We start from the raw sequence: 22,263 nt of genomic DNA, 5'->3' as shown, positions 1-22,263 counted from the left end.
AATGTAATAAACAAATAAATGAAATATTTAATAACAACTTAATAACAACACGGGGACACTTAATATGGTGATCTACAATGAGTTGTGCAAAGACAGTCCGTAGTAGCAGCAGAAGATTGTTTCTGTGTGATATAAGTGAGCAAATGGCATAGTAGTGCAAAGACAGTCAGTATGTGGATCGTAGGCTTCAGAGTCCAGAGTGTGTGTGTTTGTGGGGGGGTTAGCTTCCTGACAGCCTGGTGGATAAAGCTGTTGGTGAGTCTGGTGGTGCGGGAACGGAGGCTCCTATACCTTCTCCCAGAGGGAAGGAGGCTGAACAGGTTGTGTGTGGGGTGGCTTGCATCGCTCACAATTGTGTTCGCTTTGCGGGTCAGGAGGGTGGTGTATATGTCTTGTAGGGAGGAGAGTGGGGCACCAATGATCCTTCCAGCTGTGTTTACTATGAGCTGCAGGGCTTTTTTTGTTGTAGTCAGTGCAGATCCTGCCCCACAGCGTGAAGCAACTGGAAAGGATGCTCTCAATGGTGCCCCGGTAGAATGTGCACATGATGGGTTGTGGTGCACTTGCTCGCTTCAGTTTGCGCAGGAAGTAGAGGCGCCGCTGGGCTTTCTTCGCCAGTGATGCGGTGTTGGTGGTCCAGGAGAGGTCCTCACTGATGTGCACCCCCAGGAATTTGGTGCTGCTCACTCTCTCCACAGCAGCACCATCGATGGTCAGTGGCAGGTGTTTGGTGTGGCCTCTCTGGAAGATGACAACAATCTCCTTGGTCTTTCTGACATTTGCAACAGATAGTGTGGGCCAGAGTGTGCCACTATCATAAAATGAACATGACTTGATCAGGAGCAGTTTGTAGGTATTACTGGTCACACAGGCAGCCTGCATGAATGTAAAATAAAGATGAGGCAAACATGATGTTTCAGTTCTTTTTTGAACATTTATTGAAATAAAATACTTGTTCATATTTCACCTTAGATAAAAATAAATGCAAATCATTCTCTTCCACACATCAAAACCAATCAGATATACTCAAAAGTTCACTGTCTTAAATTGAAATAAACACTATTTTAGCATAAATCATTAAATATATATAATATGATGATTGAACATCATCATTCAAATTATTCAACAAAACAATATGTAACAAAACAACAATATTTAGTTAACAATGAAAAATATGCATTTACAACACATTAACAGTGATATACTCTGTCACTGTTATCTGTGACTGTTGTGTTCAGCTGTTAAGTGTCGTTATTGCTGAAGCTCTGTGTTTTCCCACATCATTGAACGTGTCACAGGTGGGCACCTGGCCGTTTGGACCAATGGTAGGGGTGGGATGGCATGGCTGGGTCCCCATTGGCCGGTTGTCAGCAGGTTGGGGCATGAATGACATATAGATTATATATGTATCTCGCGTGTGCAATAGTAAGCGAGTTAAAAAAACACATTAGAGGCAGAAAAAAATGGGTAATTTGGCTGCAGATACTACTGAATGGTGCGCATCAGGGGGGATTTAGAAGTGGGTATACGCAATGCTTATTGAAAAATAAGCACGTATACCCCGTATACCCTGGACTACACCAGTGGTGACAGGATATATTTTTCTTCCACTTGGTGTCACTCCGGAATCACGTTTCAATCAAGTGACTAACGCTGCTAATTTGCTTTGGCTAACTTGACAACAAACGCCACCGGAAGCTGTCAGGGCAAGCACGGCCCGCGCAACGACAAAAAGGTGCGTTTGAGAAAAACGCGTGGGCCGCACTAGCACTAAACTTTGATGTCAAGTAGGGGGCCACAAAATATCAATTGGCCCGCTGGCCGCAAGTTTGCAGCATGTTTTTCAATTGTATGAACACCAGATTCAACACTGTACTTCCTTGGGCCCTTAACAACGCACGTTGAGTGTGAAGCAGATCAAATGAACGTTTCTCCAGATGCGTGAGTCACATACAAACAGATTTCTGGAATCATTAGACAGGTTGTATTTCCAGACCCTAAGATGTGGATGTGTGGGTGTCTGTATATGTATATTTAGATTTGTATTATTTAGAAGATTTTACAAGGATGCCCCAACACCAGGAATATAAAACTGTAACTATTTTGGATTTTGTTGAAGATGATCTTTAAATTAACTGTATGTGAACAGTGTTGTGATACTTTCATTGTCTTTTAAAACGTGTTTTACTTCACTCCAGGTCAAGAAAAAGTAACAATCCTCATTTGATTTACCAATATTTTAACAAATATTTCATCAGAGGAAGGATCACATTTCTTATTTTTAACTAAAAGATCATATTTAACCAATGCCACCATTTATATTTCATATTTGTCAGTAGTTTTGATTTGAGTGATGAATAATCAGGGAACTCCCAGTGTAAGGGGGAGTATGTGGTGACACTGCTTCTTGTTCCAGTGCAAACGTCCATAAACCTAAAGTGAAAAAAAGAAAATGAAAGATTAAATGTTCAGTTCCACAAAGCCACGTATTTTATGTATTTACAGTATTGAGACCTAATATTTCCACGACTCCCTCATTTAACAGTGAAACCAAATTTTACTCAGAAAAAAAATTGTTTTATCAACATTTGAATTGTTGTGTCACTGCGTATATTTGAGTTTTAATTTCAACATTGAATCTGTTAACGTGAAATCTCAAATGATTGTTTTCTTTCTAATTAAAACAGAGGTTTTACACATGATCACACGTGTTACTTTGCACTTATTTTAAGTTTTGTTGAACATATGGAGCAACTCACTGTGTTCAGGAGGACGTCTCACTTGGAGGATTAGAAACTTGTCCATCTGGGTTCAGAGGGTTTAAGACGTTTGGATCATTTCCAGCTGTGAGGTCAGAAACACATCATGAGACTATCCTCCCCTGAACAGACACTTTTATTACAAACAACCAACACTGCAGGGAACATTCCTGAAAACTCTCTTCAGCAAAAAATGAAGCCCATTTAATCTACAGAGCTTTTTCTAGAGTCCTGCACTGGGTCAGTTTCCTGTGGGGAGCCTCAAATCCATTGAAATAAATAATGGCAGTAGTGTGGACAAGGCCTAAGTGAACATTTGTGGCAAATTTGAAGAAATTCCCTCAAAGCATTCTTGAGATATCGTGTTCACAAGATGGGGACGAACAGATGAACGGCCTGAAAAAATAACGCCTCCCTGACTGGCGCGGGTGTGGACCAATAAAAAGTGGAGCAAATAGGAGTTGGTGGTGTTTTATTAAACTGGACATGTTCGTACTTTCAGCTGCTCTGAAAACAGAGTAGAAATAGAAGTTTTACTTACGAGATGGGGGACTTTTGGCTGAAATAAAAAGAAAATACAAATCATTTCAGTTATTACAGTTAAAAAAACAGCGCGTCCGGCAGGTAAAGCTTTTTCCCCTGCTTAGCCTCTTGGCGACTATACTGTTGTGAATTAGATAGTCACTCTACAACAGTCTATGGTGCAGAATGAAGTTAGAAAACTTTGTGTGAACCCTTTGTGTGCAGCTCTTGAAACAGATGTTGGTGTGTGAGGAACTGAAGTTTGATCGGACAAAGCATTCGTTAAAAAAGTCTGAAATAAAAACACCAGAAAAATATTGGACAAAGCTTCTGTGTTGGTCTCTCACCATACTTCTTCCTGTACACGATGTATCCAATGACAGCGAGGACGACAGCGAGAGCGACCACTGCAGCGATGATGATGATGGTGGTCACGTCAGTGGGCTTCTCTGTTGAGTGGAATAAAAAAACAAAGCATCACAACCTGAACAGATGAAGCAGGTTAGATGACAATAATCTCCCTGAACCAGAATCCTGTACAATAGACACAACAAACACACACAGACAATCAACCTGTTTCTTTGTCCGGCTGTTGTTTTTAACACTGATCTAAATTTATTGATAAAGACTGATGAAAGAAAATGACCGAAAACCAACAGAGAGTAAACTTCTCCTGCTACACGTCAGCATACACGACCTACAGGACTGTAAGTGGAAATGAAATGTGTGTTTCCCACAACATCACTGATTCAAGTCTCACCTCTGTTGGACTCCACTGAGTCTTTGTCCAGTCTTTTGACGATGTCCTCCTTCACACCAGAGATCTGGAACACACAGTCGTACCTCCTCCAGTCTTCAGGTGGGATTGATGAAACCTGCAGGTCAGTGCTCATCTGGAAGGTCCCGTCATGGTTGGGGAGGACCTCTCCGACGTACACGTCCTCATGAAGCTCCTCTCCGTCTTTCCTCCAGAACAACATGGCTGCGTCGGGGTAGAAACCTGTAGCGTGGCAGCTGACTGGAGATGAGGGAGACTTCTGGAGGAGAGACATCGAGGGAAGCTCTGGGGAGAAAGAAGAAAGACAGTTTATGGGTTATTCTAATGTATTGTATACTAATAATACCATTCCTGTTTGATTCCATCGATTTAGCATTAGTCATGTCTGTTAATATACGAGACAAGTGAAGAACTGTGAGATGTGAGCGAGACAGAGGCTGAAGTGATGCAAAGACACTGGGGGGGACTATATGACGTCAGAGTAATATCACAGTATTTTTTGAAAGGTGACAGTTTTATATCAGGATATTTATTTTCTTTATACAAACAAAGTAAATCTCATGAACTGAACAGGTCTGATAACTTCTGGTTCATGTTGGTATTTTTTGTTAAAGTGCAAAGTGAGCGCAGGTCAGTCGGGGGGTGAGGAGGGAGGACACTCCGGCTGTGTCTCAATTCAGGGGCAATCTAACACATTCACAGTAACATGAGGTCACTGTGACCTTGACCTTTGACCTCCAGGCTCCAAAATCTAATCAATAACGAATCGATCTCTGAGTCCAAGTGAAAGTTTGTACCAAATCTGAAGTTGATCTGATGACATCATGTTCAAGAAAAGCATAAACATACTTTGTGAGGCCACAGTGACCTTGACCTTTGACCTTTGACCACAAAAATTTAATCAGTTCATCTTTGACTCAAAGTGAATGTTTTTACTAAATCTGAAGAAGTTCCCTCAAGTTGATGTTAAGATATCATGTTCAAGAAAAACATATTTGTTTAGTCCACTGTGACCTTGACCTTTGACCTTTGGCTACAAAAATCGAGTGAGTTAATCCTTGAGTCAAAGTGAATGTTTGCACCAAATGTGAGGAAATTCTCTGAAGACATTCTGGAGATATCATGTTCACAGTGATGGGACGGAAAGACGACCCCAGAACATAATGCCAGTGGCCACTAGGTGTCGCCAGAGCAGAGGCATAAAAAGAGCAGAGAGAGAGAGAGAGAAAGGAGAGGGAGAGAGAGAGAGAGAAAGGAGGGAAAGAGAAGGAGAGGGAGCGAGAGCGATGATGATAGAAAGTGAACAAACTGAGTCACAGCAGGTGTCTGTGTATCTGCTCTCGTTCACTGTGATGCCACAGAGTAAGAAATGAAAGAGGAACATCATGTACATGGAGGTTATGTGATTTCACCTGTTCTCTGCAGAGAGCTTTTCCCATGCTCTATGAACTCTTTCAGCCAGTAAGGACACTCCTGGGTGTAGTAGTTCTTAAGATATGCAAGATCAGCTTTATCATTATCCCACTTCAGTTTGGTGATAACAGCCTGTGGTGTTGGAGCGATCCACGTCTCTGTCTCCAGGTCCAATGATATGAAGTCTTCTCCATCATAACCAAACTGATGATAACCTTTAACTTTTCCAGTCTCATCGTCCCATTCACAACCATACATCCGCTGGACAATGTGGACACCTGAGAGAGAGACAGAGATCTGAACCATTATTATCACATCTTCATCACTCACAAACACACACACACACACACACACACACACTCTCTCACACACACACTCACTCACACACACACACTGTGGTCAGCACAGTGACATGAATCTGTTGCTCTACCGTTGATTTGATATATTTAAGGTTCAAACTAATCATTCTGCTTGTTGTTGATTCTGTATTTTGTTATGGCCCTGCTAGCATAGACAAGACCTTGCTCCCAGGTAAATTGAAACTGTGGTGCCTGCAGTTTGGATTACTCCCCCCGCCTGATGTCTACGAGATCCCCATGACCAAAGTTGAGAAGCTGGAGAGAACAGTCAGCTCTTACATCAAGAGGTGGCTTGTTCTTCCTCGTTGCCTCAGCAATATCAGCCTGTCTGGCCATGGGGCCCTGGAACTGCCTGTCTCTAGCCTGAGTATAAATGCACCAAAGTGAGGCTGAACATGACCCTGACCGAGTCTCAGGACGAGGTGATCCGAGCAGCTGCTCCCAGACTGGCAACTGGGAGGAAATGGACCCCATCTGAGGCCATACAGCAAACAAAATCTCCTCTCAGACATGGAGACATTGTAGGACAGGTGTAGCATGGAAGATGTGGGTTTGGACTTGGAACAAGTCAACCCACATGGCACAAGGCAACATCAACCCAGAGGAGAAAACTAGTGGTTGCAGAGGTTCGACTGCAGGAAGAGGCAAAAAATGCACAAAGGCAGTCTCACAGTCCAAACAGGGCTAATGGACTAGCTGGGAAAACATGGAGCATCGTAAACTCACATGGACGGATCTTTGGGAGATGGAAGGAAGCCGACTCAGCTTCATCATCAGAGCCACCTATGATGTTCTTCCATCACCCAAGAACCTAAACCAGTGGCTAGGAGAGGATCCATCATGTCCTCTCTGCCAAACCCCTGCAACACTCAGGCACATCCTCACCAACTGTAAAACCAGTTTGTCCCAAGGCTGCTACACCTGGAGACACAACCAGGTCCTACAACAATTGGCGAGCACCCTGGAAGGAAGGAGGACTACCAACAATGCCCTTCCTCCCCTGACTTCCAGACATCCAAACACCACCCCTTTCATAAGAGCAGGTCAACTCCCAGCAACAACATCTGCTAGAGTAAAATGCAGGTGGATCTAGACCAGAAGCTTGTTTTTCCACCAGAGATCATTACAACTAATCTCAGACTGGACCTGGTCTTGTGGTCAACCATGCAGAAATCGCTCTTCATTGTGGAACTGACAATACCATGGGAGGCTGCATTCAGTGAAGCCTACGAACGCAAACACCTGAAGTACTCCGACATAGCAGCAGAGGCAGAACAACGTGGCTGGCGTGCCCAGGTGCTTCCTGTCGAATTCTGGGACGCCAGGTGTTGCCGTTGATTCCTGTGGAGGTGTGTTGGGCCTTTCAACGAAACACCAGTGAAGCAGGGTGCCCACCTGAAGACCCCAGTGAAGCAATTACCATTATCCCTAACCCACCCATCACCAGTTGCTGATTAAACAAGGGATTGTACTATCAAGTCCTATGAGCTCAACTGTATTTTGTTAATGAATCAATCACTTGTTTAAACTGAAGCAAATAAAGAAAGTAGTTAAAATGTCTGTCACTGTATTTAATTCATCAAAAAGTAAGAGAAGCAACAAACTCTAATATTGAAGAAACTTCACAAAACATTTGAGATTTTTACTTGTTAAAAAAATTAAAATATATTGATCACATGTTTGATTAATTAGTAAATAGTTGAGATCAAATCAAATAAATGAAAATGTGAGTTTGTGTCTGTGTGTGTGAGAGTGTATGTATGTGTTTCTGTTAGTGTGATTGTGTATGTTTGTAGATATGTTTTGTGTGTGTGTGTGTGTGTGTGTGTGTGTGTTGTTATTATTAGAGAGTGAAACATAAACAAACCTTCAGTCTGGCTGAAGCGTTCCTTTGCGATTTCAATGTTGACCTTGAAGATCTGCTGTTCACTCAAAAAGTATTTAGTGTTCCTCTCCCAGTACTGTGAATCTGTTGTCTTCAACATCCAGTCCTGTTTGGGTTCTACTTTCATTGTGTTGCTGTCATAGTGATCGATCTGAACTTCATCAACATAACCAATAGACACAAACTCTGGAAAGTTTGGGACTTGAGAGGACCCAGTGTGGAAATACTTCAGAGAATGAGTCCCTGCAAGAAAAAGTTAAAGTGACTTTAGTTTCAGAATGTTTAATAAATCACTGCACTCAGAGTCAAGAAGACATGAAGTACATTCAACACAACTTCAGCATCTCTGTTGTGTGGTAAACAAACACAAAAATACATTGAGAGATAAAACGTCTGCTCCAGAGTCCAGACACTCTTTACTTTGAATTCTACGTCTTAAACATTTATTCAATCTAACGACTCAAATATTTAATATTAGAAAATAATATTTTCTACTGCAGAGTATTTAATGTAAAGTGAAAACAACTTCAATTTCCAGTTACTACATGAGACATTGATTCTGAAAGTCCTCATTATCATATTAACAATTCAAATTGTGAAATCATGAACATTTTGAACACAACATATGAGCTGTTAGTGCTTTCTCTCAGTCTATATATAAATATATATATATATTCCTCCGTATATACACATATAAATTTATACTGAACCCAGCTAACAAAACAAAGTGTGACGTTAATATGTATGTTTGGCACTGATTCCAAAGTTAAACCATAAGATTAATTATAAATAACTAGAACTGTAATAATAATACAAAGAAAACACAAATATGACCAAACAGAACTTGAATGAAGAAAATAAACTTGTATGTTTTTTATCCATGTTTTAAATTGTAAAGATAAATGCACATCTTCTTTGTTTATTGTGCACAAATAAAATTGGTGCATATGGACAAACACAAACACTGATAACTTTATATCTGTGACAGACTCATATCAAGCAGTCAGGCTTTAGTGCAGATGTTATCACATTAGAAAGTATTAACAGACATCTGTCATTTCTTCATTATGGAGGCAGCCTCATCATCATGAGGTGCCCGTCTACTCGCTGCTTTACGGTAAGCGTATTCTGCCACTTCCGGTTGTCGGTGTCACTGCCACGGTGCTCTCTGCTGCTCACCTAAACAGATTTTCGTATATTTCTCACATCAGCGATTATCTGCATATTTTTAGACTATCCTTAGACTTGTTCTGTTTGCGGACTCTTAACTCTCTTAACTTTAGCAACACTTTAAATCTGATAGTTTTACTAGTGTGTTAGTTACACTAGCTAGCCTAGCTATAGAAATGGCTTCTCTCTGCTCTCCTGCTCTCTCCTCTCCTGCTCTCTCCTGCCCACTGTGCCACATGTTTAGCTACTCCTCGTCCTCCTTTAGCAATAATGGTACTTGTAATAAATGTAGTTTATTTGTTGCCTTGGAGGCGAGGCTCAGTGATTTTGAGGCACGGTATCGCACCACTGAACAGTCAGTAGCTGCTATAGTTAGCAAGTCACCTGTAGCCGGTGCGGTACCACCGAAGGTAGCTTCAGCTAGCCGTTCCCCGGCAACCTCCGAGCAGCTGGGAGGCTGGGTGACTGTTCGAAAAAGGCATAGCCCCAAACTGAAGCCCACGGTACAACACCAACCACTCCACGTTTCTAACAGATTTTCCCCGCTCAGCGACACACCCGCTGAGAGGCCAACTCTGGTTATAGGCAGCTCCATTTTACAAAACGTGAAGTTAGCGACACCAGGGGCCATAGTTTTCTCTGGACCCCTGCCCAACCCAATGTGATGACATGTATAGCCGCATGTAGTCATTGACCGCTGGCTGTCGAGGTGGTGTCCAGCAAACGACGTGGGCTTCATAGATAACTGGACACCTTTCTGGGGAAAACCTAGTCTGATTAGGAGAGACGGCATCCATCCCACTTTGGATGGAGCAGCTCTCATATCTAGAAATATGGCCAAGTTTATTAGTCGACCAAAACCGTGACAACCCAGAGTTGAGACCAGGAAGCAGAACTGCAGTCTTACACGCTCCTCTGCGCCTCCATTAGAGCAGCTGCCCACCCAAACCTTTCGTATAGAGATGGTGTCTGTCCCCCGTCCACCTACATTATTTAAAGATAAAATAAACAGAAGAGGAGTTCATCATAACAACTTAAAAATTAAATCAACATCTCCAGCAGTCCAAAATAAGAGATCATCAGGTCCTTATCCTCCAAAGCTGTTTTAGTCAATGAATCAATATCTGATTATGATATTGATTTATTTAGTCTTAATGAAACCTGGCTGCAGGAGGATGACTATGTTAGCTTAAATTAATTCACTCCTCTCAGTCACTGTAATACTCATATTCCTCGAAGCACTGGTCGAGGTGGTGGAGTTGGAGCCATATTTGACTCAAGTCTATTAATAAATCCTAAGCCTAAACTAAATTATGATTCATTTGAAAGTCTTGTTCTTAGCCTTACTCATCCAACCTGGAAAACATTACAGCCAATTCTATTTGTTATAGTATATCGAGCTCCTGGTCCTTACTCACATTTGCAGAGTTTGCATCAGGCTTGATCCTTAAAACAGATAAAGTCATTATTGTAGGTGATTTTAATATTCATGTGGACCACCACAATGATAGTCTTAGTGCTGCGTTTATCCCTCTATTACAACTAAACAAAAATATAAATGCCCCATGTCAAATATAAGAGTTATATAAGAGTTATTAACATTTGGGTTACGCAATATATAGAAAAATACAAAATTTATTTTCAGTAATTACTAATCTTCATATCGGCGTTGATAACATCGTGGTATGGTCATTTGTAATGTATTGACAGTCCTTTGAACATGATAGGGGTCAGGTTGAGGAATTTGATTGTTCAATATCTTGTGTGTCCACGAGCTGCGTCTCTCAGAGCAACACATCTTCTTCGGATGGAGTTGATCAAATTGCCTATGGTGGCCTGTGGAATCCCAAAGATGCTCTATCGAGGACATGTCTGTCAGAAACGAACTCTCAAACGGCTTATGGTCCGATAATGGACATTGAGCCGCGCAGCTACTACTCTGGTGGACATCCCTGCATCCAACGGACAGAGGGTGTCACTACCTGTACAGATTGTAAAGCCCTCTGAGGCAAAATGTGTTTTGTGAATTTGGGCTATACAAATAAAATTTGATTTGATTTGATTTGATTTGATGAGTCTTTGTCTCCCTGCTTCTTTTCACTTTTATCATTTACATTCTAGATGAATTTGTGTTGTGTGTTAGTAATAATTTGTGTTGATTGTATTGGAGTAGGAGGTCAAATCGATAACAGATCATTCATTAGTAATATGTCATGTCAGTCATGTTACTCACGGTCTTTATCAGCCTAAATGAGGTTGAATATTGAACCAACAAAGCAGGAAGCTGTTTGTCCTCAGCACTCTCTGTATCTATGGAAACAGCGCCACCAACTGACTGTTTACAGTATATATATATATATTGCATTTCCCTCAGTCTTATTTATTATTTATTACCCGCTGTGGTTCAGTCTCTCTCTCTCTCTCTCTCTCTCTCTCTCTCTCTCTCTCAATTCAATTCAATAAGCTTTATTGGCATGACTTTGTATTACAATATTGCCAAAGCATTATTATATAATAATAAAATAATTTAAAACAATGTATTATTTTAACAAAATAATAAATTAAACATCAATAAGACTATACTTTACATCAATTAAAACTATACTATATATCATTAAAACTATACTATACATCATTAAAACTATACTAAACATCAATTAAAACTATACTAAACATCAATGAAAACTATACTATACATCAATAAAACTATACTATACATCAATAAAACTATACTAAACATCAATGAAAACTATACTATACATCAATAAAACTATACTATACATCAATAAAACTATACTATACATCAATAAAACTATATTATACAACATTAAAACTATACTATACATCAATTTAAAAAAAGGTGTGTACCATACAGAGGTAATTATTACCGAACAATATCTATCTAATGATCAGTATGTTCATCAGTGAGCAGGTTGTTGTGCAGCTTTTCTCTTCTCCTGTGACAGACACTCACATATTTTACTGCTTCTACAGTGCAGCACCAGTGATCCCGATGCAAGCCAGGCGGTCCAGGAGCAGAGGGTGGGAGATGGTATCGAACGCTGCGCTGAGGTCGAGGAGGATGAGAATGGTGAGTAGTCCAGAGTCAGCTGCACAGAGGGGGTCGTTGGTGATTCTGACCAGGGCTGTTTCAATTCTATGTTTCGGACGGAAGGCGGATTGGAACGGTTCATGGAGGTTGTTTGTGTCGAGGTGGGACTGTAATTGTTTGGCAACCACCCTTTCAAGTGTTTGGAGATGAAGGGGAGATTAGAGATGGGCCGGTAATGGTTAAGGACAGCTGGGTCAGCACCGGGTTTATCCAACTGGACGTCATTGCTCCGACCAGGTTTCTCATTTACCCGATCAGAAGTCGTTGGTCTGACCAGATTCTTTCATTCATCCTTCCTTTTCTTTAGTACCAGATCTTTTGTCCAATCACACACACTTTATCCAACCAAAAAGAAAACCTGGCATTCTGCCAATAACCAAGATAGTTTATCTCCCATACAATTTTTTTTGTTACACAAAAACAAGACAGAAGCTGAGAAGTGCCTGAGGGGAGCTCTTTTGAGAAGTTGCAGACCACGGATGACTCAGCAGGCCCCAACGCATCATATTACATACAACGACATAGAATCCAACACGCGGGTCTCATTGTTATAATGGTTTATTTATTACAGGTCATTTATACTATTGTGTCATGTACAATGAATGGTGTCATTCTCACAGATGTACAGTGCCTCATTGTTATAACGGTTTATTTATCTATTCTGGTCATTTATACCATTGTGTTATGTACAATGAATGTGCTATTCTCACAAAATGTACAAAGAAATACAATAAAGCGCTTCCATAACCTCAAGGATTTCACCTCTGACTCTTCATGCTGATGTTGATGGAAACAGCTTTCGAAGTTCTGTGATTGGCTGATCACAGACAACACATCTGCTGCTGTTGCATGTGCATGTTACATGTCCACACTTGATGAGCCAAACGTTTACCTTGCCGCACGCCTGACATTCAGGATTCAATTCTTGGGACCCCTTGATGTCAAACCACTTGAGCTTTTTGGTTCTGCAAACACTGCACATGACTGAACCTGGGTCTTCCAGGCTGTTCACACAAGACAGACAACACAAATGTCCACACGACAGGCAACAGTCAGAAATCTGGTAGCAGCAGAAACAGGCGAAGGGGTGGACAGCTTCCTCAGTTTCATCGTCCGTCTAATCTTCATCACGCGTTGGACTTATAAGAAAACATTATAAAACAAAATGACTTTTACAATTCTACACTGATGTCTGTGACATTACCGTTTGCAATTCAAGTACGCAGAATCACATTACCTGGAAGGATGACGTTGCTCTGTTCCACCTCTACGACGTATCTATTGTAATTGCTTTTTTCTGCTGTGTCAAAACAAGATGGAACAAATCGACCGTCAGCCTTGACCACATCGCTCAGTCTGATCATGGGATCCTGGTAGTAAAGGGCAACTGGTATTAGGTCCTCCGTCGATTCATCCCCTTTGAGCGACTGCGTCGTTGGACAGCTGGGGAAAGGTCCTCTTATGTATGGCTTGTATCTCAGCGCCTCTCACTTAGCATGTATTTTGATGTGTTTCATGTTGTGGTAGAAAGTGGTGATCTGAGATGTAGAAACAAAGGAGGATCTCTCTGACTCTGTGATCCTGTTCACTAAAACTGTATTCATCTTGTGGTCTCTCAGTGCTATGCAAGGAGACCTGGCTGACAGGCTCATTGCAGAATTTCAGACAGTGGAGCAATGTAAGCCATGCTTCAGCATAAGGTCATATATCGTCCAGGGCTCAGTGCATCGCACTGTGATTATGTTGGTGGCAGACCCAGGTGGCAACACTACCAGGCTGTGAGGTTCCTGTCAGGGTGACATGAAACAAACAAACGATTTGTGGAAAAGGAGTATATAAATTTCTTTTTTTTTTTTTGGGAGAAAAAAAAGTAAGAGAGGATGTGCTGAGTACTTACATGTCTGCAGGATAGCTTAAACATCATCCTATGGTCTGCAACGGTCAGCTCTTTTCTTAGGGTCCGACTGCACGCTTTCACCAATGCTACTGTCTTCATGACATGTTCGCAGAAGCTAACTCCTGGCTGAATCTCAGTGTACGTGACACTATATTGGTTGACAATTTCAGTCAATGGTTGTTTATCTGTCAACAATAACTCAAAAGCTCCAGAGCCCAATAGATTAAACCTTGGGTCTGCCCGTAGCTTCTTCATTGTAGAGGACAGTTTGGCTATATAGCTCCAAACACCAGCGCTGGATAGGTGAGCGCAAATAACTCTCAAATGCTGGGTCTCATTTTCTGTACAGTTCCACCTGCTCATGTACCACCAAGACCTGATGTGGGTTAATTGATGTGAGACTGTGGCACACGGCACCATCGGACAACCACTGTCATGTACTCCATCATTTTAAAGCTTGTCGAGCAGACAGAGATCTGTTTCTGAGGAGAAACCAAGCACAGAATGATCTATAAATGTATCCCAACACCCCTTGTTTGTCTCACCAAGGTTTCTCATTTATCCAATCACATGCTGTATATCCAACCAGATTTTTGTGTGTGAACATGTGTAGATCAACAAGCCTGTGTATATGTTTGTGGTGGCCTGACGAGGCGGACAATTATAAATAAAAGGACACTGTTGAAACAACATTCTCTCCTCCCGTGTTTATCAGGGGTGGGCCGAGTAATCCCACAGTCGGATAAATGAAAAAAAATCTGGTTGGATAAACAACATGTGATTGGATAAATGAGAAACCCGGTCTGAGCAACGACGTCCGGTCGGATAAACGAGAGGTGGTCGGATAAATGAGAAAACATCTGGTTGGATATTGTGGTGGCAATTTCTGTGAAGCTAGCACAAAGTCAAACACTTCTTTCTGAAAGTTTAATTCAGCATCTGCAGATGGACTCATCAGTACACATCACCTGAATGACATGCATAAATGAGCAAAGAACATAGGAGAATCTGTGTTCCTATAACTCGCAGCCCCCTCCCACTAAGCATGCAAAGGTTTTTATTACCCTCCTGTAGTTTCTCTCAGTGGAGGAGATATCCTGTCCATTTGTTTACATGTTCTGTGGATGACCCCCCTGTGAGACCCCAGGTGTTTGATCCCAAACAGAGATAGCAAAAGATACCATAAAGTTGTTGTTTCTCGAGGCCATAAAGCTCAAGTCTCTTAAGCCACCATCATAAACCTTAAGGTTACCCTTTTTAGATTAACAATTTGGTCAGTCCTCCACATACATGTCTGCTCATGCAATTAAACATACACAAATGTAGAATTTCTATTACAGGTTAAAACAAATAGGAGAATGTAACAAACTTCAGGAGCTTGAAGTACCATTTTAATCCTTTTTTTTAATTTTAACTGAATTTTGGAGAAGAAAATTGACCTCAACTAGATGCATTGGATAATCCATGGTAGAAAACAGGAGAGCTGACAGAGAGCTGTTTCTTGCAGCATTCAATTCCATTGCCATCTTCTCCTGAGCCCCCTGTGTCTCAACTGCAGCGGCAGCTGCCATCTCTTCCAGAGCCTCCTGTGTCTGGACAGCAGCGACAGTGTCAGCTGCCATCTCTTCCAGAGCCTCCTGTGTCTGGACAGGGAGAAGGAACTCTGTCTCCTGGAGCCCCATAAATCACCTTTCCTTTGCTACATAAACAAAATCAGACACATTAGAAGACAGATACAAACGGAGGCTCGGAGGTGTGTGTGTGTGTGTTTGCATTAATGTGTGTGATACTTACAATAATCCAACAGGAGCCAGCCTCACCTCCAGGTGTTTGGTCAGCTTCACTGCTGGCACATTGTTAAACTGGAGACAAGAACAGACACAAAATAAGAGATAAGACCAACTGCATCCTCTGTGTCATCTGTCCCCTTGGTGTCAGAGAGTTAAAACCACCACCACACATATTTATACCTAACCCAGCCTTGTATAATCTCTGTCCTGATCTTAATATTGTCCTCCTGAACATGATGAACCAAAGATGAATAATATCTGTAACCTGTTAACCTGCTCTGTGGTGTTTCCCAGAACTCTAAAGCACAGCACTATCACTGACACCACTGATTCTTTAATCAACCACAGAAGAAATCAATCATGCAGTTTTTACAATTTAATGAAAGAAGAATTTCTTCATGCCAAACGGGAGGTTTCTACCAAAGTAAACGTCTCTATACTCGGTCAGGTTCACTTCTCTGAGTACTCATGAATACTCCTCCATTAATAAGTATATTTCTTGATACAGGTATTGATAAAGTTCCTCTGAATCTCTCTCTAACCTATAGTAAGTATCTCTGGTTGTGTCTGGTTGTGAGGCCCTGTCTGGCTGAACTCTGGGCCTGACTGCAGGACATTTTGCTGCTGGTCGTTCAGTTCAGCATGGGGTTCAGCAGGATACTGCTCCTGAGATGGATTGTTGGTGATGCGCTGAAACAGGTCCTGAAATGCATCCCGCTCCAGCACCTCCCTTTTCTCCGCCCAACATGCTGACCACTGGCTCCTCATCCTGGCAGTTGTGCACCTGTCTCTTTCACTGTTGTTCTCCTGTGACATTGCTGAGAAATTGGGTTTGAGACACTTTTAAAGGGTAAAGTATCAGAGCTAAAAACACCAAGTGTAAACTATATCTACTACTTCACTACAATCCAGAGGGAAATCCTCTACATTTCAATGCTCTACATTTACACGACAAGATAAATGATAATCACTATTTTTACCTCAGCATGCTACTTACATAGCTTACATACTGATAAATACATATAACATTCTGATAAATACATATAACATGCTGATAGATGCATAATATTGATCAAATATTATCATTTATATTATATATTATTATATATATTTGTTTTATTAACAATCAGTCCACAGAAGCTTGTGTTTACAGATGACTGCATCTTAGTTTTAAAAAAAATGTCGATGTGAGTATTACCTGTTGGGTTCACTGGTTAATCAGTTGGCTGATGAATAATAATATCAATAACTGACGTTAAAGGAAGTCAGTATTTTAGACTGAAAATGTAGATTTTCTCTCCAGGCGTCTCTCTCTGTGGTCCACTAGTGAAATGATCAAAGTCACAAATTGCTCTGATCATATATCCTTACATTAAAGTTTAAAACTCCTTTAATCCTTTGTTGTTGTCATTGCAACAAAGGAGAGTTAAAACTCCTCTTTTAAATAATTCTTGAAGCCCCTCAATAGAATATGTTATATTCTGCAATTAAATTTGTTGAACATAAACCACTAAGTATTTACTGTTCATGTTTAAGCTTTCTTGCAGCATTCAATATATTCCTGGTTACTCACATTTGCAGAGTTTGCATCAGGCTTGATCCTTAAAACAGATAAAGTCATTATTGTAGGTGATTTTAATATTCATGTGGACAACCACAATGATAGTCTTAGTGCTGCGTTTATCCCTCTATTACAACTAAACAAAAATATAAATGCCCCATGTCGAATATAAGAGTTATATAAGAGTTATTAACATTTGGGTTACGCAATATATAGAAAAATTCAAAATTTATTTTCAGTAATTACTAATCTTCATATCGGCGTTGATAACATCGTGGTATGGCCATTTGTAATGTATTGACAGTCCTTTGAACATGATAGGGGTCAGGTTGAGGAATTTGATTGTTCAATATCTTGTGTGTCCACGAGCTGCGTCTCTCAGAGCAACACATCTTCTTCGGATGGAGTTGATCAAATTGCCTATGGTGGCCTGTGGAATCCCAAAGATGCTCTATCGAGGACATGTCTGTCAGAAACGAACTCTCAAACGGCTTATGGTCCGATAATGGACATTGGGCCGCGCAGCTACTACTCTGGTGGACATCCCTGCATCCAACATGCCAATGCCACGTTCCCGCATAACTTGCGACATCTGAGGCATTATGACTTGTGACAAAATTTGACATTTTGGGGTGGCCTTTTATTGTCCCCAGTCAAAGGATTGTCCAGCTGTTGCTCATTTTGTCTGATCACTCACTGGACACGCCCCACCCATGCACTGAGTAAAAAAACAACTCACTGAGTAATGCTCACTGACAGCGTATTGGATTAAAAATTATACACAAATCAAGAGAAATATCACTTTTGTACAATAAAATGTCAGCAAATGCTCATTTACAGTTGTTACCCCACATGGCAACAATATTTTACATGGGGCATTTATATTTTTGTTCAGTATAGATTAAATTGGCTTCTGTCAGAGTGTCAAGGAACCGACTCATTGTCTGAACCACACTCTTGATCTTGTTATCTCATATGGCATTGAAATTGATCACCTAACAGTCTTTCCACAGAATCCTCTTCTGTCTGACCATTTTTTAATAACCTTTGAGCTCATATTCTGTGGAACAAACTACCATTTTGGGTTCGGGAGGCAGACACGGTCAGGCCAGTTGGATAAACCCGGTTCTGATCCAGCTGTCCTTAACCATTACCGGCCCATCGCTAATCTCCCCTTCATCTCCAAACACTTGAAAGGGTGGTTGCCAAACAATTACAGTCCCACCTCGACACAAACAACCTCCATGAACCGTTCCAATCCGCCTTCCGTCCGAAACATAGAATTGAAACAGCCCTGGTCAGAATCACCAACGACCCCCTCTGTGCAGCTGACTCTGGACTACTCACCATTCTCATCCTCCTCGACCTCAGCGCAGCGTTCGATACCATCTCCCACCCTCTGCTCCTGGACCGCCTGGCTTGCATCGGGATCACTGGTGCTGCACTGTAGAAGCAGTAAAATATGTGAGTGTCTGTCACAGGAGAAGAGAAAAGCTGCACAACAACCTGCTCACTGATGAACATACTGATCATTAGATAGATATTGTTCGGTAATAATTACCTCTGTATGGTACACACCTTTTTTTAAATTGATGTATAGTATAGTTTTAATGTTGTATAATATAGTTTTATTGATGTATAGTATAGTTTTATTGATGTATAGTATAGTTTTCATTGATGTTTAGTATAGTTATAATTGATGTATAGTATAGTTTTAATGATGTATAGTATAGTTTTAATGATATATAGTATAGTTTTAATTGATGTAAAGTATAGTCTTATTGATGTTTAATTTATTATTTTGTTAAAATAATACATTGTTTTAAATAATTTATTATTATATAATAATGCTTTGGCAATATTGTAATACACAGTCATGCCAATAAAGCTTATTGAATTGAATTGAATTGAAATGAGAGTGAGAGAGCTAGAGAGAGAGAGAGAGAGAGAGAGAGAGAGAGAGAGAGAGAGACTGAACCACAGCGGGTAATAAATAATAAATACGACTGAGGGAAATGCAATATATATATATATATATATATAACAGGGTAACACGGTCACTAAGTATTTACTGTTCATGTTTAAGCTTTCTTGCAGCATTCAATATATTAAGCATATTCTCCTTTAAATCTTCTCTCTGAGCTTTGAATTTGTGTAAATGTTGGATTGCTCCACATAACTTTTATAATCTGCACGGAGTTTGGTTGGATAATTGTTTTGTTATTTTATCCATATGGTTTTATCATAGAGACTAATTGCAATAACTGCAATCACCTGACCATAGGTAGCACATAGACGACCTCTTTGTTGGAGAGATTTCAACCCAAACAAATGATGATGGGAACATTTTTTGTTTGCTCAAGCACTGCTGCTGCATCACGTATAAAACACATAAAAATTTCAATCTGTGTCTTTCTTCACTTTTATGACTTTTGGGAAGCAATCAAAAACTGTTCAAAAATCAGTTTGTTTCAATAATTGTTTTTGAAGCAAGACAATACCGGGACATGAGTTTATCCACAGGTATTTTTTATTTTTATTTAACAAATACATTACATTTGGAGGCAGTTGTGTATTTTGACTCTTCTCCATTTGACTGAGCACCGGAGCATTTCTACAATCTCTTATCAAATTCAGAAGAACAGCAATATATTTGTCTTTACATATGTAACTCAGCGGGCAGCACGGTCAAGCAGCAGTTAGCACTGTGACAGCACGAAGGTTCCCAGTTCTAATCCCAGTTTGGCCTTGGCCATTCTGTGTGGAGGCAACATGTCCTCCTCATGTCTGTGTGGGAGACATGGAGAGTAGAGGTTAATTGGAGACACTTATTGTTTGTTACCCTACAGGCAAACTGTTCAGGATGTACCCTGCCTCTAATGTCAACTGGGAATGGCAACCTTGAAGGTTTAGCAAAATAGATATTGGATGGATGAATAAACCAACCATTCTAAACCCCTTTTTCTGATGTATCATATAAGTGAGGCTTTCTCTGTAGTATCTGGCATCATGAGTTGTCCATGTTGGTTATTCACTCATAAGGTAAGCATTTGAACATTGACTATGAAAACTGGTTATAAACCGGTTGTTTTAAATGGATTAAAAAAGTAACACATCAGCCAAAATTAAAATATAATGTGCTATGTGTGACCAACTGCTTATTCATTTCTGGATGGTCCGTCACATTATTGGAAATAGTATTAGTTAGGGGATAAGTTGCAACATCATGTCCCAATTGGCGAACCGTGAGCACTACAGCTGGGCCTTCACCTCAGCCATCACCGCAGAGAAAAGAAATCATCACGGAAAAAAGCAACAGTACGATGAATTGAAAGGGTTTAACAACTGCAATCCTTTAATTAACTATGACAAAGATGTAAATAAATAGACCATAACATCAATAACATTCTCCACGACAAGAAACATTCTCAACATTAACTTCAGAAAACTGGAGACCATTTAGGCTACATAGTTGAAATTAAATAAACATACTCTAACGCCAAAATCTGGAAATGGGACACTTCTGTTTTCAATATACACTAGATCACTAGGCTCTGCAATCACATCGCATGGATTCTCTTACCACTGTTATGCTGATGACACCCAACTGTTCCTCTCTTTTCCTACATCCTCGTCCAGCACTCACGTTGTGACGTGCATCTCGGAATGTCTGGCAGACATCTCCGCTTGGACAGCTGTGCATCACCTCAAACTCAACCTTAGTAAAACTCAACTCCTCTTCATATGACTGCCCTCATATGGACCTGTCAGTCACTGTTGAGGATGTCACGGTATCACTTTCGTCGACGGCAAGGAACCTCGGCGTAATCCTCGACGATGGACTGTCCTGCACCCCCAACATCAGTGATGTGGCCTGATCCTGCAGGTTTGCCCTCTACAATATCTGCAGGATCCGGTCTTTCCTCACAAAAGACACAACACAACTCCTGGTCCAAGGGCTGGTCATCTCCCACCTGGACTATTGCAACTCCCTCTTGGCTGGACTCCCAGCCTCTGCGGCTAAACCGCGTGCCTCGTTTATAATCTTCCCAAATCGAAATTCAATCCGATTCAAGATGATGGTGCTGGCCTTCAAGGCCGTCAATGGAACTGCACCCGTCTACCTCCAAACACTGGTCAGACCACATGCCCCAGCGAGAGCACTTCGCTCATCAGCTGGCCGACTGGTACCCCCATCGCTGAGAGCAAACAAAGCCCGCTCAGCGAAGTTGCGACTCTTCTCTGTTTTGGCACCTCAGTGGTAGAACAAACTCCCGAACAATGTCAGGACAGCGGAATCGCTTACCTTTGTTGGTGAAAACAGACACACAAAGTTGTTGTTGAGATCAATACTCCTGATGCTTCTTCTTTAGTCAGTCCTTGAAGTTAAAAGAGAAATCGAGGAAGAGAACTGGAGATGAAGCTAAAAACAGCCCCAACATGTTCAGTGGCCACGAGAAGCATTACGTCCATAGTAGTTTAGTACTACCATAGACAATGAATGGGAAAGTGTTGAGGGCCGTTTAGCTAAACTATCCATGGCTGCCGCACGGGGGCCAGTCGAGAATACTGGACCAGTCCAGCAAGCCAATAGGATCGAAGCATTCTCTCTGGGTCCGTTCATTTATTTATTTATTTCCGATTCCCCAAAAGACGGGGTTCACATCCCGATCGCGGTGTTATTGAACGTGATATTTCTGAGTAAAAAGCATTGAAAATACGTGGAGATTAACAATTAATTCTAATGACTCATGACTACTATGACCACTATATTGTTTTTATTTAAGCAGGACAAAAAGGCAGTGTGCAATATTTCAAAGAAAGTTCCAGTTTTATTTATGAACATGTGAAATAATGTATATATGACAAATGAAATAATTGGACTGTAAGTGAAGTTTTAGAAATAATATAGATAATTTAAGACAACAAATAGATATGACAATGACACAGTACATACATAGGGAGGGGGAGTATACAGTGATAGATACAGTGCTGGTTAATATGACAAGTAGAAAAC

The 22,263-nt window shown here is 40.9% G+C and overlaps 1 protein-coding gene and 1 long non-coding RNA gene across 4 annotated transcripts; both read right to left on the bottom strand.

Annotated features, from left to right (window-relative positions):
* Positions 1–914: 914 nt before the first annotated feature.
* LOC138407081 (BOLA class I histocompatibility antigen, alpha chain BL3-7-like) lies at positions 915–7,966 on the bottom strand. Of its 3 annotated transcripts, XM_069521428.1 has the most exons (7): positions 7,699–7,966; positions 5,472–5,750; positions 4,042–4,344; positions 3,629–3,730; positions 3,301–3,318; positions 2,760–2,844; positions 915–2,433 (listed from the first exon to the last, which is right to left on the bottom strand). In XM_069521428.1, the coding sequence occupies exons 1-6, from the start codon at positions 7,841–7,843 to the stop codon at positions 2,765–2,767; spliced, it is 927 nt and encodes a 308-aa protein (XP_069377529.1). In that variant the 5' UTR covers positions 7,844–7,966; the 3' UTR covers positions 915–2,433; positions 2,760–2,764. The 3 variants fall into 3 exon arrangements, with proteins under 3 accessions (XP_069377529.1, XP_069377527.1, XP_069377530.1); XM_069521426.1 differs by lacking the exon at positions 2,760–2,844; XM_069521429.1 differs by lacking the exon at positions 3,301–3,318.
* A 6,681-nt stretch (positions 7,967–14,647) lies between these two features.
* Positions 14,648–17,025, bottom strand: LOC138407085 (uncharacterized). Its single transcript, XR_011240514.1, has 4 exons — positions 16,884–17,025; positions 16,228–16,503; positions 15,690–15,757; positions 14,648–15,594 (listed from the first exon to the last, which is right to left on the bottom strand). It is a non-coding gene; the product is annotated as an uncharacterized lncRNA (long non-coding RNA).
* Between the last annotated feature and the right edge of the window lie 5,238 nt (positions 17,026–22,263).

This window comes from Paralichthys olivaceus, chromosome 24, assembly GCF_024713975.1.
Source record: "Paralichthys olivaceus isolate ysfri-2021 chromosome 24, ASM2471397v2, whole genome shotgun sequence".
NCBI classification, from domain to species: Eukaryota; Metazoa; Chordata; class Actinopteri; order Pleuronectiformes; family Paralichthyidae; genus Paralichthys; species Paralichthys olivaceus.
Note: the sequence above shows the minus strand (reverse complement) of the source record. Positions and strands in the feature narration are given on the sequence as shown.